The 11,588-nt window shown below is 40.7% G+C and overlaps 1 protein-coding gene across 1 annotated transcript; it reads right to left on the bottom strand.

Moving 5' to 3' along the window:
* Positions 1 to 4,257: 4,257 nt before the first annotated feature.
* Positions 4,258 to 6,088, bottom strand: LOC115172769 (transcription factor Sox-3). Its single transcript, XM_029730510.1, has one exon. It carries the CDS (start codon positions 5,844 to 5,846, stop codon positions 4,944 to 4,946), a length of 903 nt encoding a protein of 300 aa, XP_029586370.1. The 5' UTR covers positions 5,847 to 6,088; the 3' UTR covers positions 4,258 to 4,943.
* Between the last annotated feature and the right edge of the window lie 5,500 nt (positions 6,089 to 11,588).

Raw genomic sequence — 11,588 nt, 5'->3', positions numbered from 1 at the left:
ACACACACAGACTGACACACACAAACACACCCCTCTGCTGGCTGTCAGTCTTGCCGGTCCCACACGAGGGTCACCTCTCCGGACAGACCTGCCCCAAGCTGGACACGCAGGGCGCTCCAGGCCAGGCCAGCTGAGATCAGAGGGAAGGACCTCCTGAAGATCCCAGCCATAGCAGATCAATACCAATACAGCCCAGGTCTGCTTCTGGACTGGAATGAGGCCTGATAGACAGACTAAGTCTAACATCTCATCTGAGTTTCTGTCTCACTGCAACTGTCACCTACACTATATGGCACAAATCAGTATCAACCCATTTTCCATGTTGGATGACGCACATAGTGACTGTTTGAAGAGTAAGAGCGTGATTTAAGTATGTAAAAGTGTGTTCATTTTTGGAACGAGGTGTGTCCTGATATAGACTTGCTGAGCAGGTTCAGGCCACATAGTAGGCGTGTGATGTCACCAACATCAGTCAGTCGGCCTGTCACAGACTTTAAGAATTACTTTTCCATTTATGACATTGATGTAGACGGAACCCTCTAAAAGACCTACTCATATTCCCTCACAACACCTAGTTAACATACTATGACACCCATATAAGTGTGTCATGACTTATCACAACTGAATGAAAAGACAAAAGGAAAAACTGATAGAAATTCAAATATGACACTGAAGCTCTGTAATACAAAAATGTAATACATGTACGTAAGTGGAAGAGAATAAAAAATGCCCAGAAAAAAAACTGATATCAAGCATGACGACACACACAAACAGTTAAACACGCATTATCACAAACCAGAACAAGCACCACACAGCAGTAGATAGAATCCTCTGGGAATCCGCTGAATCCGTGTTCTACAGGGGTATAATTAGGTTCGTTTTTGGAGGGGGGGGGTTAAACAAACAGGCCCAGTGAGGTCATAGGCAGATGGAAGTGGGGATATGCCCGCACTTGCTGAGTGTGCACAGTGCTCCACATGACAGGCCCTGAGAGAGGCCCTGTGGGCGATCAGCGGGGGGGGGGAGGGGGGGCTGACGGTGGCCAACAGCACACCACCGATGTTCTCACTGCCAGAACATTCACACCCAGTCAATAGATCAGGGTTTGGCTACTTAGCTACATGTACTGTATACGGTTTTCCAAGATCTCATTTCAGAACTAAATCAGGATTAGCCATGTTATAAGTGTCCTCAGGAGAAACAATACAGATAATCGTTTGGCTACTTAGCTAAATGTACTGTATACGGTTTTCAAAGAACTCCGACAGGAAAACAATGCATTACACCCAAATGCACCAGAAAAACTTTGATAACTCTTACATCAAATGCAGCAGTAGATCTTTGATAACTCTTGCATCATATTTCCTGTAGGGCCTTGCAATCCTAATGGAAAAGTACAACAGAACTGAATCCTCCTCGGTTATCAAACAAACTATGAGGGCTGGAAGCCGCTCCGCTCGGGGATCACATACCAACTGACTGATCTAGCACATTTTGACAGATGGCACAGAACCACCATTCTCTCTGACTCTGGCTCAGTGCAAACACCTCCGACATGGCCGACCGGGGAGGGAAAAGCTGCTTAATTGCAAAAAAATTACTTGAAGAGGGTGATTAGCTGACGGCCGGCCGCTAGCGCACTAGAGTGATTTAAGACCCTTTCAGTGAATGCAGGGAGGTCTGGATAATCTTTCCCTCCACAAAGGTGCGTGGGGCTAATCCAGGCCGCTTTGCTGAGCTGTGGATCAAATCCTACAGGGAGTGTGGGAAGGCCAGCGGGACAGCCAACGCTCCGGCCCTCTTGGTGGCCAGGGTGGCCTATCCCAGGGTGCTTTGCACCAGTATAGACCTGCCTGCTTGCTCCATACCTCTGCTGTAAGGGTGTTGGACAGAAGGAGTGTGCTGGAATGCCAAGAAACAGGGTCTCAGATTGTTTTGTGTGTGTGGTGTGTGTGTGTGTGTGTGTGTTATAAGTAGTATACGGTAGTAAGGAATTGCATCCAAATGGTCTCTATCCCTTCTTTAAGTATTTTACTTCCTAACAGCAGCAATTCCTAAGCAGAAACCTGAAGGAAACCTTTTCTGTGTATGAGTATGAGTCGGTTTCACACTCAAGCATTTTATTCAGTTTGTCAAGTCACATTCAAAACAAGGATGACTAATTAAATTACATAATATTTAAATTATTTAATTTAATCTAATACTTTTCTGCTTTTGAATATTCTGACAAAAAAACTAAAATAATTGTGTCTGGAAATGAAGTATTTGAAAAAGCTTAATGAAGCTTATACTTTGTCAATAAAATGTATAGACCGATGTATTGTATCTTTTGCTTGTTAATTCATTTATTCAAAGAGTATTGACTAATATATGACTATTCACACTCATTATCCAACCAATTGAACATGTTGATGATAAACCGTATGCAATAAAGGAATGGATTTACAGGTATAGGCCTATATCCACATTGTATCTGCTACTATTGTAGGGGAGAGTGGGGTAAGTTGAGCCAAAGGGGTAAATTTGTTTCTAGGAAACCATACGGAAACTTAATAATGTGACCAAATATTTGTAATTTTCACCAAATCAAATTAATTTAGTGTTAGATGTTTCATTATGCTTGTATCTGAACCAAAGGAGATACTTTTAAGATGTTTCTATATATCAGCTGGGGGTCTCTATAAGCCTCAATATGAGGTCCTAAACCTAGCATGAAAGTGCATCCTTGTTGCAGCTGTGTGGGCTAATCAAAATGTTTGCCTTGGGGTAAGTTGAGCAAATGGCCATGGGGAAAATTGAGCCAACGGTTGAGCCAATGGCAAGTTGAGTTTTCTTCCCAGGCGTAATGCAATGCATTATCGTAGGGATATGAAGTAACAACAGGGCCTATGTTAAACGTCTTTTAAAAAGTAAAATATGTTAGGTGATAAGCCTGGGTTAAGCTTAAACTTATTAAAATACAAAAAAAGAGATTGTGATTGTGTTGAATTATGTTTTGGAAATAAAGATTGACATGGTTTTTGAAAGGTAGTGGTAATAGTTAATTCTGTACAGAAATTTTAAGGCAGCTTAATTTACCCTGTGCCAAGAGACCAGTTTTCAAAACTGTAATGTTTACATGAATTCTGATTATTTCCAGGAATACACATAGATATCTTTGTTAGAAAAAATACTATCTCTGCCTTGTCAGAGTGATGCTGAATGTAAAAATGACTCAACTTATCCCACTCTCCACTATAATATGTATGAATGTAAAATGTTGATATACATTGATCCAAAGTCAATATTGGAAAGACTTGCGAAAGACTGCTGAATTCCAAGGTGTAAAAAGGAGCGGTATAAACGATTACATTATAAAAGAAAGTCAACACAACTTTCATAGGTCACCAGCTTGGCAGTTGTCACCATAACTTATCTGATTGAACCATTCAGAGGCACATTCCATAAAATCAACTATAGACCACAGTAAATATAACTTAAACATTCCCTTTCGAAATGAAAACTATATTGAGTACCCTGCATGGTTTGGTAAGAAACTAAAGTTATACTATTGATTAAAGCTGTCCAATAGGCCTAGAAGCAAATCAGTAAGAAGTTAAATTCAGGACAGAGTAAATTAAACAATTTCCCGTCTCAGATAAGTATGGAAAAATGTCAGCAATAACTTGGAATGGTTAGGCATACTTTTTATAGGCCCATTATCTTTTACATCCGCTGTCCCACCGAGACGCCGTTGTTAACAGCGTTGGCAATATTACAGAATATTGTTTTCCTATGTCCCAACAAAATTGTACAAGTCAGTAGGCTAATCATTGATACCCCTTATTTAGGAATGGGCCAACATATTCATGGAGTCAAGAAATGTACTCTGCAACCAAAGTTAATTAAAATAGGCGTATATTTCGATAATTGGAAGAGATTTAGACTAGTCATTAAATTGAACAGAATTACCCAAAATATTGGGCTACTTTAGACCTAGATTTCACATTTTGTTTACAGTAGGCCTTTTTGAGGAAAACTTGAGTTGTAGAGCGCGTTCATCCAGCATGTTTGAGTTTATTAGTCACACTTCGTTACACCCATCGTCTAAGATAAATCACTTGCTGTTCAATGTTATGCTCATTTCATTCTGAGGCGGCATCTCCTAGGATACCTGACAGATTTCACCCATCAAACTCACGCCATATCCCCTATAGACAAGTACAACACAGGTGGCTCATACCCCACACAAATCACCAAAAAAACATGAGTCAGTAATCTTTTTTCGTACAAATTTATTCATCATTTAAGAATAGAGGATGGTCTTAAAGTAGAAACGTCAGTTTTAAATAAAACCTCTTGGCCCATGATATGGGTTAACCTGACACTGTCAAAACATCACAGAAAGGGAAATTGTCACAAAACAAAAAAGTGGAACATGACGTAAGCCTACAGAGGGTTCACAAGCTTAAAAAACAACGTACTATAAATAAACTTGCGCTTGCGACCCGCACAGTCTTACATTTCATTAAAACCTAGGTCATAAAGAAAAAGACTACAAAGATTTGGACACAGCCGACACAAACGGACATTCTACAAATTAAGTGTAAACATTTATGATCCAACTCTCCATCCAGCTTTTCTGAAATACAATGGCGTCTTCATGAGGCCACATGCCTTTTTCATAGAGAAAAAAAAATGGCATTAAAATATAGAAGTCCATTTCTCCTACAGAATTTGATTGCGTATACTCATGATAAAAGACTCTTTGCAATGCAATTTACTCTGGTGGGCTCAACATTCAACTTCAGTCCAGGATATGTAGTTTTAAAAATGCTTTTAACATGGACAACTCATTGAGATAAAAAATACAATTTCATTGTTTTAAACAAAACTACTGAACGTCGACTCTTTTAGCAATCAAAATGTTCAAGTATCCGAAGTACTTAAGTTTAGTCATTTTTTCAAATGTGGGTTAAGGGTAGCGTTCCGTTCACGCCAGTCCCCGCGGTCTGATAGTGCGGATGTACACTGTGTAACCGACTGGTCTGAAGGGAAGAGTGATCCGCGCCGTCTCCACCCGGAGGCAGGTACATGCTGATCATATCCCTCAGATCCCCCAAACACGCTCTCTGGGAGTGGGAGGTAATCGCCGGTGGAGGTGAGCTCGGCTCGGTCTTGCACACGGAGGCCATGGAGCCCAAGCCCATGGCGTTGGAGGTCTGCTGTGTGTATGCTGGGGACATGCTGTACGTGGACGCTGCGTTCATGTAGGTCTGTGCCGAGGACATCATGGGGTACTGAAGCCCTGCCATCTCATACCGGTGCATCTGCTGGATCTGAGGGCTGTTCATGCTGTGATGCGGAGGGTAGGCCAACTGGTCCTGCATGAGGGAGTACGCACTGTTTGTCCAGCCATTCATGTGAGCGTAACTGTCCATCCGCTGTCCCACCGAGACGCCGTTGTTAACAGCGTTGGCACCTGGCGCCAGAAGTCCTCCTGGCAAAGAATACTTGTCTTTCTTGAGCAGGGTTTTGGTCTTCCTGCGGGGACGGTATTTGTAATCCGGATGCTCCTTCATGTGCATGGCGCGCAGACGCTTGGCCTCGTCGATGAAGGGTCTCTTCTCCGCGTCGGTCAAAAGTTTCCAGTCTGCACCGAGCCGCTTGCTGATCTCAGAGTTGTGCATTTTAGGGTTCTCTTGTGCCATCTTTCTCCGCTGTCCACGGGACCACACCATGAAAGCGTTCATAGGCCTCTTCACCCGGTCCTGGTCGTTGGCACTGTTGTTCTTGTTGCCCGCAGCGGAGCCCGAATTGGACTGCGGGAGCGGGCTCTTGATCTCGGTTTCCATCATGTTATACATACAAACGGCTTTAAAATGTTCACTCTCAGGCGCGGAAAATGTATAACAAAATACCCTCAGACTAAAAGAGAGGTAGAAATAGTACTGACCACCAGTCTCATGTGAGGAAAAAAAGTTGTCAAAAGAAGCTTAGGTATTGCTAGTTTGCCAGGTGCTTCCAATGTCTCACTTCTCGTCAGCAAGCTCTGTTCACCACCGCTCTAAAACAGAACTCTGCAAACTTGTCCGCCAACCTCAGCTGTTATTAGTGCCTGGGCCATGTGATTTGGATTGACAGTGTAACAATAAGTGGCTCTCGACCAATCACAGCGCTCTGTTTTGGGCAGAGTTAGAGAGATATATTCAACTTTATACATAAAGAACACGTTATAAGCCAGTTAAATTCTATTTTAGTTCATCAAAGTACTCAAAGCGTACTCTAAATGTATATATGTATTTCGACATGTTAAAATGTAAGTTACATGCATGAAACGTTGTAGAATATGTCTGAAACCTGACTGAAACAAACGGAATCTTAGCCTGTAGCGTTTTAAAATAAAACGAATACATTTGATGGAACGGATCACGTCGCCAATTTAAGTTGATCATCAAATATATTAGCCTAATAGTTCAATATATAGGTTGGAGTTTGTAAATGGCATTTGTAAGTACTATACCATTTTACACGTAACACTTGCGTATAAAACTTTATTATAAATTAATTCTGGCACACCCTGTCTATATATAGAGCAAGTACGCCAGGCGTAACTTCTTAATTTATAAACGGTCTTGGTAAAGAAAAAGGTGGAAATCAAATAATCCCATTCAAGTGGCGACATGGAGGCGGGTTCCAAAAGGCCTAAATGAGTGCAAGGCAAATATCGAAGCAGAAAAGTGGTATTCTCTCCCTTCATTCATGAATTCTCTCACGTCCTTTAAATATCAAGATAATACTATTGTGTTGGACTGGCATCTATAGAATTTGAGGTTATCGTGCTCCCTCATACGGAAGGGTTTGTGTCAATACCATTTCAATTGCAGCCAATTTCAAACGCCAATCTGTTAAAAAAAAGGCCTATTGAAAATGTGTCTGATTATCATTTTCAAAATGGGGATTTGTCATGAATTTAATTAAAATTGATTTATTAAATTGTTAATATGTTGACAAATTCTGATTAATCAAAAAAGCATCAACTTGAACATTTTGGAAATATAAATGTGGGTTACTTGGAATAAACTGCACAGTAAGTGTGCGTAATTGTCACAATAGACTGGATTAAAATGTCAGTTTACCGTGTCCGTTTATATTTGCAAGTGCTACTTCACTTGCTATTTCTCCACTACTTTTGGTTTATCTCAGTAGCCAGTTCTAAAAACAGCCAACATTGGGACTGGCACACCGGCGAGAGACAAAAACTTGATACATCAACGACCTCTTGTGGTGAGAGGACTGCCTACAGCTCGAACAAAGTACCTCCTCGAAAAGTTTATTTTGAAGGATTGATGGTGCTCTGAGAAAATTAATATTCCGATTTACCTTGTCGTAAAATTCGACAGCTCGTGTGCGTAAAACGTTTTCGCTCTGTAGTGCTAATGGTTATTAAAATGGTCACCGCGGAGAGTCATTGATTTACATGTGTTGCTTTACAAACGACCCGAAACACCGCTCCTGTTGAGCAGTTTAAACCGATATGACATTCTCTTGCAGCCCTCAGGCAAACTTTACACCTGCTAATGACTACAAGCCTTCGCCAGTCGAAAACGTCCTCAATTAACACCTCCGCCACTCAATATTGAGTACCACAGATCTGTGAGCAATCTAGGGTTTCAAATATTCATTAAAAGGAATTCTCCACACTAATGACTTCACTATTTCACCAAAAGAAGTTCAAAATCTCAATTTACATCTAACATATTGGAGTTGTGTAAGCAAATTTATGCTTATGAATTGGATTTCAAAATCGAGAAGTTAGATAGTTCGATATCAAAACGTTAAATATTGTAACCTTTTTTTCAACATAATTATTATCAAGGCTTGAAAATACACAGGCCTGACATGAAATAATGTATCCATAGTCCATATAGGCCTACCACATAATAACAACCTGACATCTGACGATGGCGAACATTGAAAATGTGTCTATAGGGGATATTGAATGGAATCCACATTTAAATCAAGTCCGTCAGAGAAAGAGTACATTTCATTTAGTTGAAGACAAAATAAATGAATAGCCATAGAAACGCAGTTCTACACTTGCTATCCAGCTCATAGATAAAAAAAATATTGATTTGCCTCGACGTTAATCAATTGATAGCAGACATCACCCCGCGCATTTCAGTGAAAAGCTGTGTTGATTGGTCCGCCATTAACAGAGCACAGGACATGTCGCTGGACCTCTGTGTTTGAGTTAAACCATCTAATTCTCAGAAACCAGTCATTTGTTTATCTGGGAAGATTCAAAAACTGATCCGCTTGTAATCGTTTTATGGAAATCGACCAGACAACGGGAAAATAAAAACTCCGGGCTCAGTAAGGACCTATGATGTGCACCTCATTTCCTAATTAAGGACAGCGGAGGGCGAGGAGGACCACCAGCAAAGCCTGCCAGTGTTCGGCCTCAGCGAGCTCCATGCCCCTCAGGCCCCAGAGCGTCACGGCTTTCAGAATCACACGGTTGAAAGTATTTGAAGTACATTTGTGAATGTTCAAGTGTGCAGAGTCATCTGCAACGAGCATGCAAACAATAGTAGCCATATCTGATAAGGTCCTGTTCAGAAATAAACTTCATTTTAATTTGATCAACTTGTCATGCATCATCAATAGATGCAGCAATTGAGTGGCAAATAAAAAAGCCTATTTTATAAAAATGTCTTCAATATAGTATATCATCCAAGACACACGCAGATATTTTCTGTGAAATATCCAACTAAAGCCTCGTTCGATAACCTGCCCTAGCACCAACAAAAGCCTTCTCATCAACAATTGGCCAAGAGCTCCCATTCATTGGCCAACCAAGCCTGTTTTTTTATAGTCCAATGTATACAAAAATCTTTTTTTAATCAAATGTATTGGGTAAAAGCATATTCCCCAGATGGTGAATTCAGGCTAAAACACTATAGCCTCCACTAATACTTTTGCAACCGTTCATGTATAATCTCTATTTCAGTGATTATCTGAATCTGGTTAATGAGCAGTAAATAAACAATATCGAAATGGCAGAAAGCCCCGCTATCGCATATCCGCACAATATGATAAGGGTGTAGATATACTAAATAGTATATAATGAACAACGATATTTGCGCAGGGCTTTAGGCTAATTAAAATTCATTCTACTTCGGTCTAATTGACACAAAAGCTGCATTAATTCCCCCATTGAAAGGCGACGCAGTTCCCTATGCAAGCTTAGCGTAACTGACTGAATAAAGCTTTTGGTCAGAGAAATTGAATTCAGGACGGACAATGTGCTGGAGCAGTGCTGCAAGGCGCATGAAAAACATAATATCCCCACTGAAATAAATATATTAGACGTGTCCGTTTATGCGTTTATCATTTTAAATAAAGACTTTTGGCTGATTTAAACCCCCTAAACTGAATAGAGAGGTGTATCTGTGGTATTTAACTAGCCTTATCAATATACCTGTAAATAAATCATTGTGGTGGTTTTAGTTGCTGGGTTTGTTGCTTGGCATACAATGAAAGTGAAAAGAAATGTGTTATAAATCTGAAACTGATCCGCCAGTTCTCTATTTAATCCATAAGGGAAAACTCTACATTTGGCCTGCGAAAATATGGATATTCCCTCAAACGGACTATAAACCATTGCATTAGATGTCCATTTAAACCCCACGGCCTCTGGAATCAATAACTTTTTTGTTTCAGCTCAGTGACTGCGGACAAGGCCTTTGAGAAACAGTAATTAATAAAGAATGGGTTTTCAATTACAACCACAATAGAGACTGTCTCATTAAGATTTGCATGATTTTTTGGACCAGGAATGCAAATGAAGATGCAATTAACGTACGGTCTGCTGTTCCCATTGTGCCAGTGTGAACGGCTGAGTCCTAAAATAATATGCATGGGTCACTTCAAGGAAGGGCAGGACAGTGGGATTATTACCCTCGTTTATTGTAAAAGTCATAACATTTGTACGAAGTCATGCTCCTGTAGATGTTTAATGTTATTAACCGCATGCGTTGCTGCATATAGGCTATATTTTCATGTGTTTAATGTCTGGATGTAATGCAGGGTCATTTTAGCTTCTAATCACATTTCACCAGAGATTACATAATGTACTAATTGCATTGACAAAATTACCACAACTTTGAATCCTTCAAATTAAAGATTTTTGCAAAGTTAAATAACCAGGATACATACTCCGTATGTCTATGAATAAAACTAAAGGGCGTACATTATTGTTAATTAATTTATAACGGAATGTTAATTTACATTTAGCCGGCTTAGTATTCCTATTTCCATATTTTTGTACAGTATGTTTTCAGTCTGCTGTCTATAGACCGTTTACAAATGTCATAATGTGCCATGCATAATAGTCGATGGAACACCAAAGGTTATCACGAACTGTGTGCCAGTGTCAGACAATATTCCTCAATTGTGCGTATCATTATTATTTATTTTTTTACTAACGAGCAACAGCATCACTGCAGCAGACGGGAATTACTGGCTGTTTATTAATCCTAACGATATCACACCAGTTTGCATCATGTGCGCGGCAACTCCTACGTCACTGTTGTAGCCAAGCATATCAAGTAGTAGCCGACAGTGAGCAGCCGTGATTCATTTGTCCACGGTTCATTTGGCTGGCATCTTTAAGGATTTATCTGTCACATTAGCAACATTTCGAAAAACAGTCTATGTCAAGGATTGTATGCCATCTATAAATACATATTTGGGAAATATGTGAGGGTCAATTTCCAAAAGAAACAAAAGACTGTTCTCTCTCTCTCTAAAACAATATAATGCCCAGATTTTGTTAACACATTGCAGAGAACAGACAGATCTAACAACTCCTCAAGATTTGGTAATTCCATAGGCTAAAGATGCAAGAGATGCCTGTATGTATAGCATCACTGCTCCCAATGCATCACATAGTGGGTGTAAAGGAGGGCTGGGGGAAGTGGTTTTCATGAACCAGAGGATGAGAGGCAGTGTGTGACTGTTAGAGCATCATGTCATTGAAAGCCATGTCCATGACCCAGTCAGTCATTCGATGGAGGGACTGTCCGTCACACCTTCAAAAATAAACAAAACCAACACTTAGAACATTACTAACTTCCCCTTTTCACAGGGGGCCAATGACCTTTAGTGGTGTTTCATATGTCTGTTGGAGCTAATGGAGAGAGGTGCATTTTTTTTTTCACTGCTGCAGAAAAGTCACTTGTTGTGTTTTCATTGCACCGGTGAGGCTCAGCTCTGAGGCATTATGCCTACGCTCACCACCACCACCCAAATTGCACCTTGGGTAGTGCGTACGGCCCAGTACATCACTGGGTCCAAGCTTCCTGCCATCCAGGACCTCTAGAGGAAAGGAAGACTCCAGCCACCCTAGTCATAGACTGTTCTCTTCTACCGCACGGCAAGTGGTACTGGAGCGTCAAATCTAAGTCCAAGAGGCTTCTTAACAGCTTCTGCCCCCGAGCCATAAGCCTGCTGAACAGCTAATCAAATGGCTACCTGGACAATTTGCAATGACCCACCCCCCCCCTTTTTTTATTTTATAGTCACTTTACCCCTACCTACATGAA

This window comes from Salmo trutta, chromosome 3 (genome assembly GCF_901001165.1).
Source record: "Salmo trutta chromosome 3, fSalTru1.1, whole genome shotgun sequence".
Lineage (NCBI taxonomy): Eukaryota > Metazoa > Chordata > Actinopteri > Salmoniformes > Salmonidae > Salmo > Salmo trutta.
This window is presented reverse-complemented; position numbering and strand designations above follow the sequence as displayed.

Coding starts and splice junctions, on each gene's coding strand:
- LOC115172769 (XM_029730510.1), bottom strand. CDS start 5,846: ATGTATAACATGATGGAAACCGAGATCAAGAGCCCGCTCCCGCAGTCC.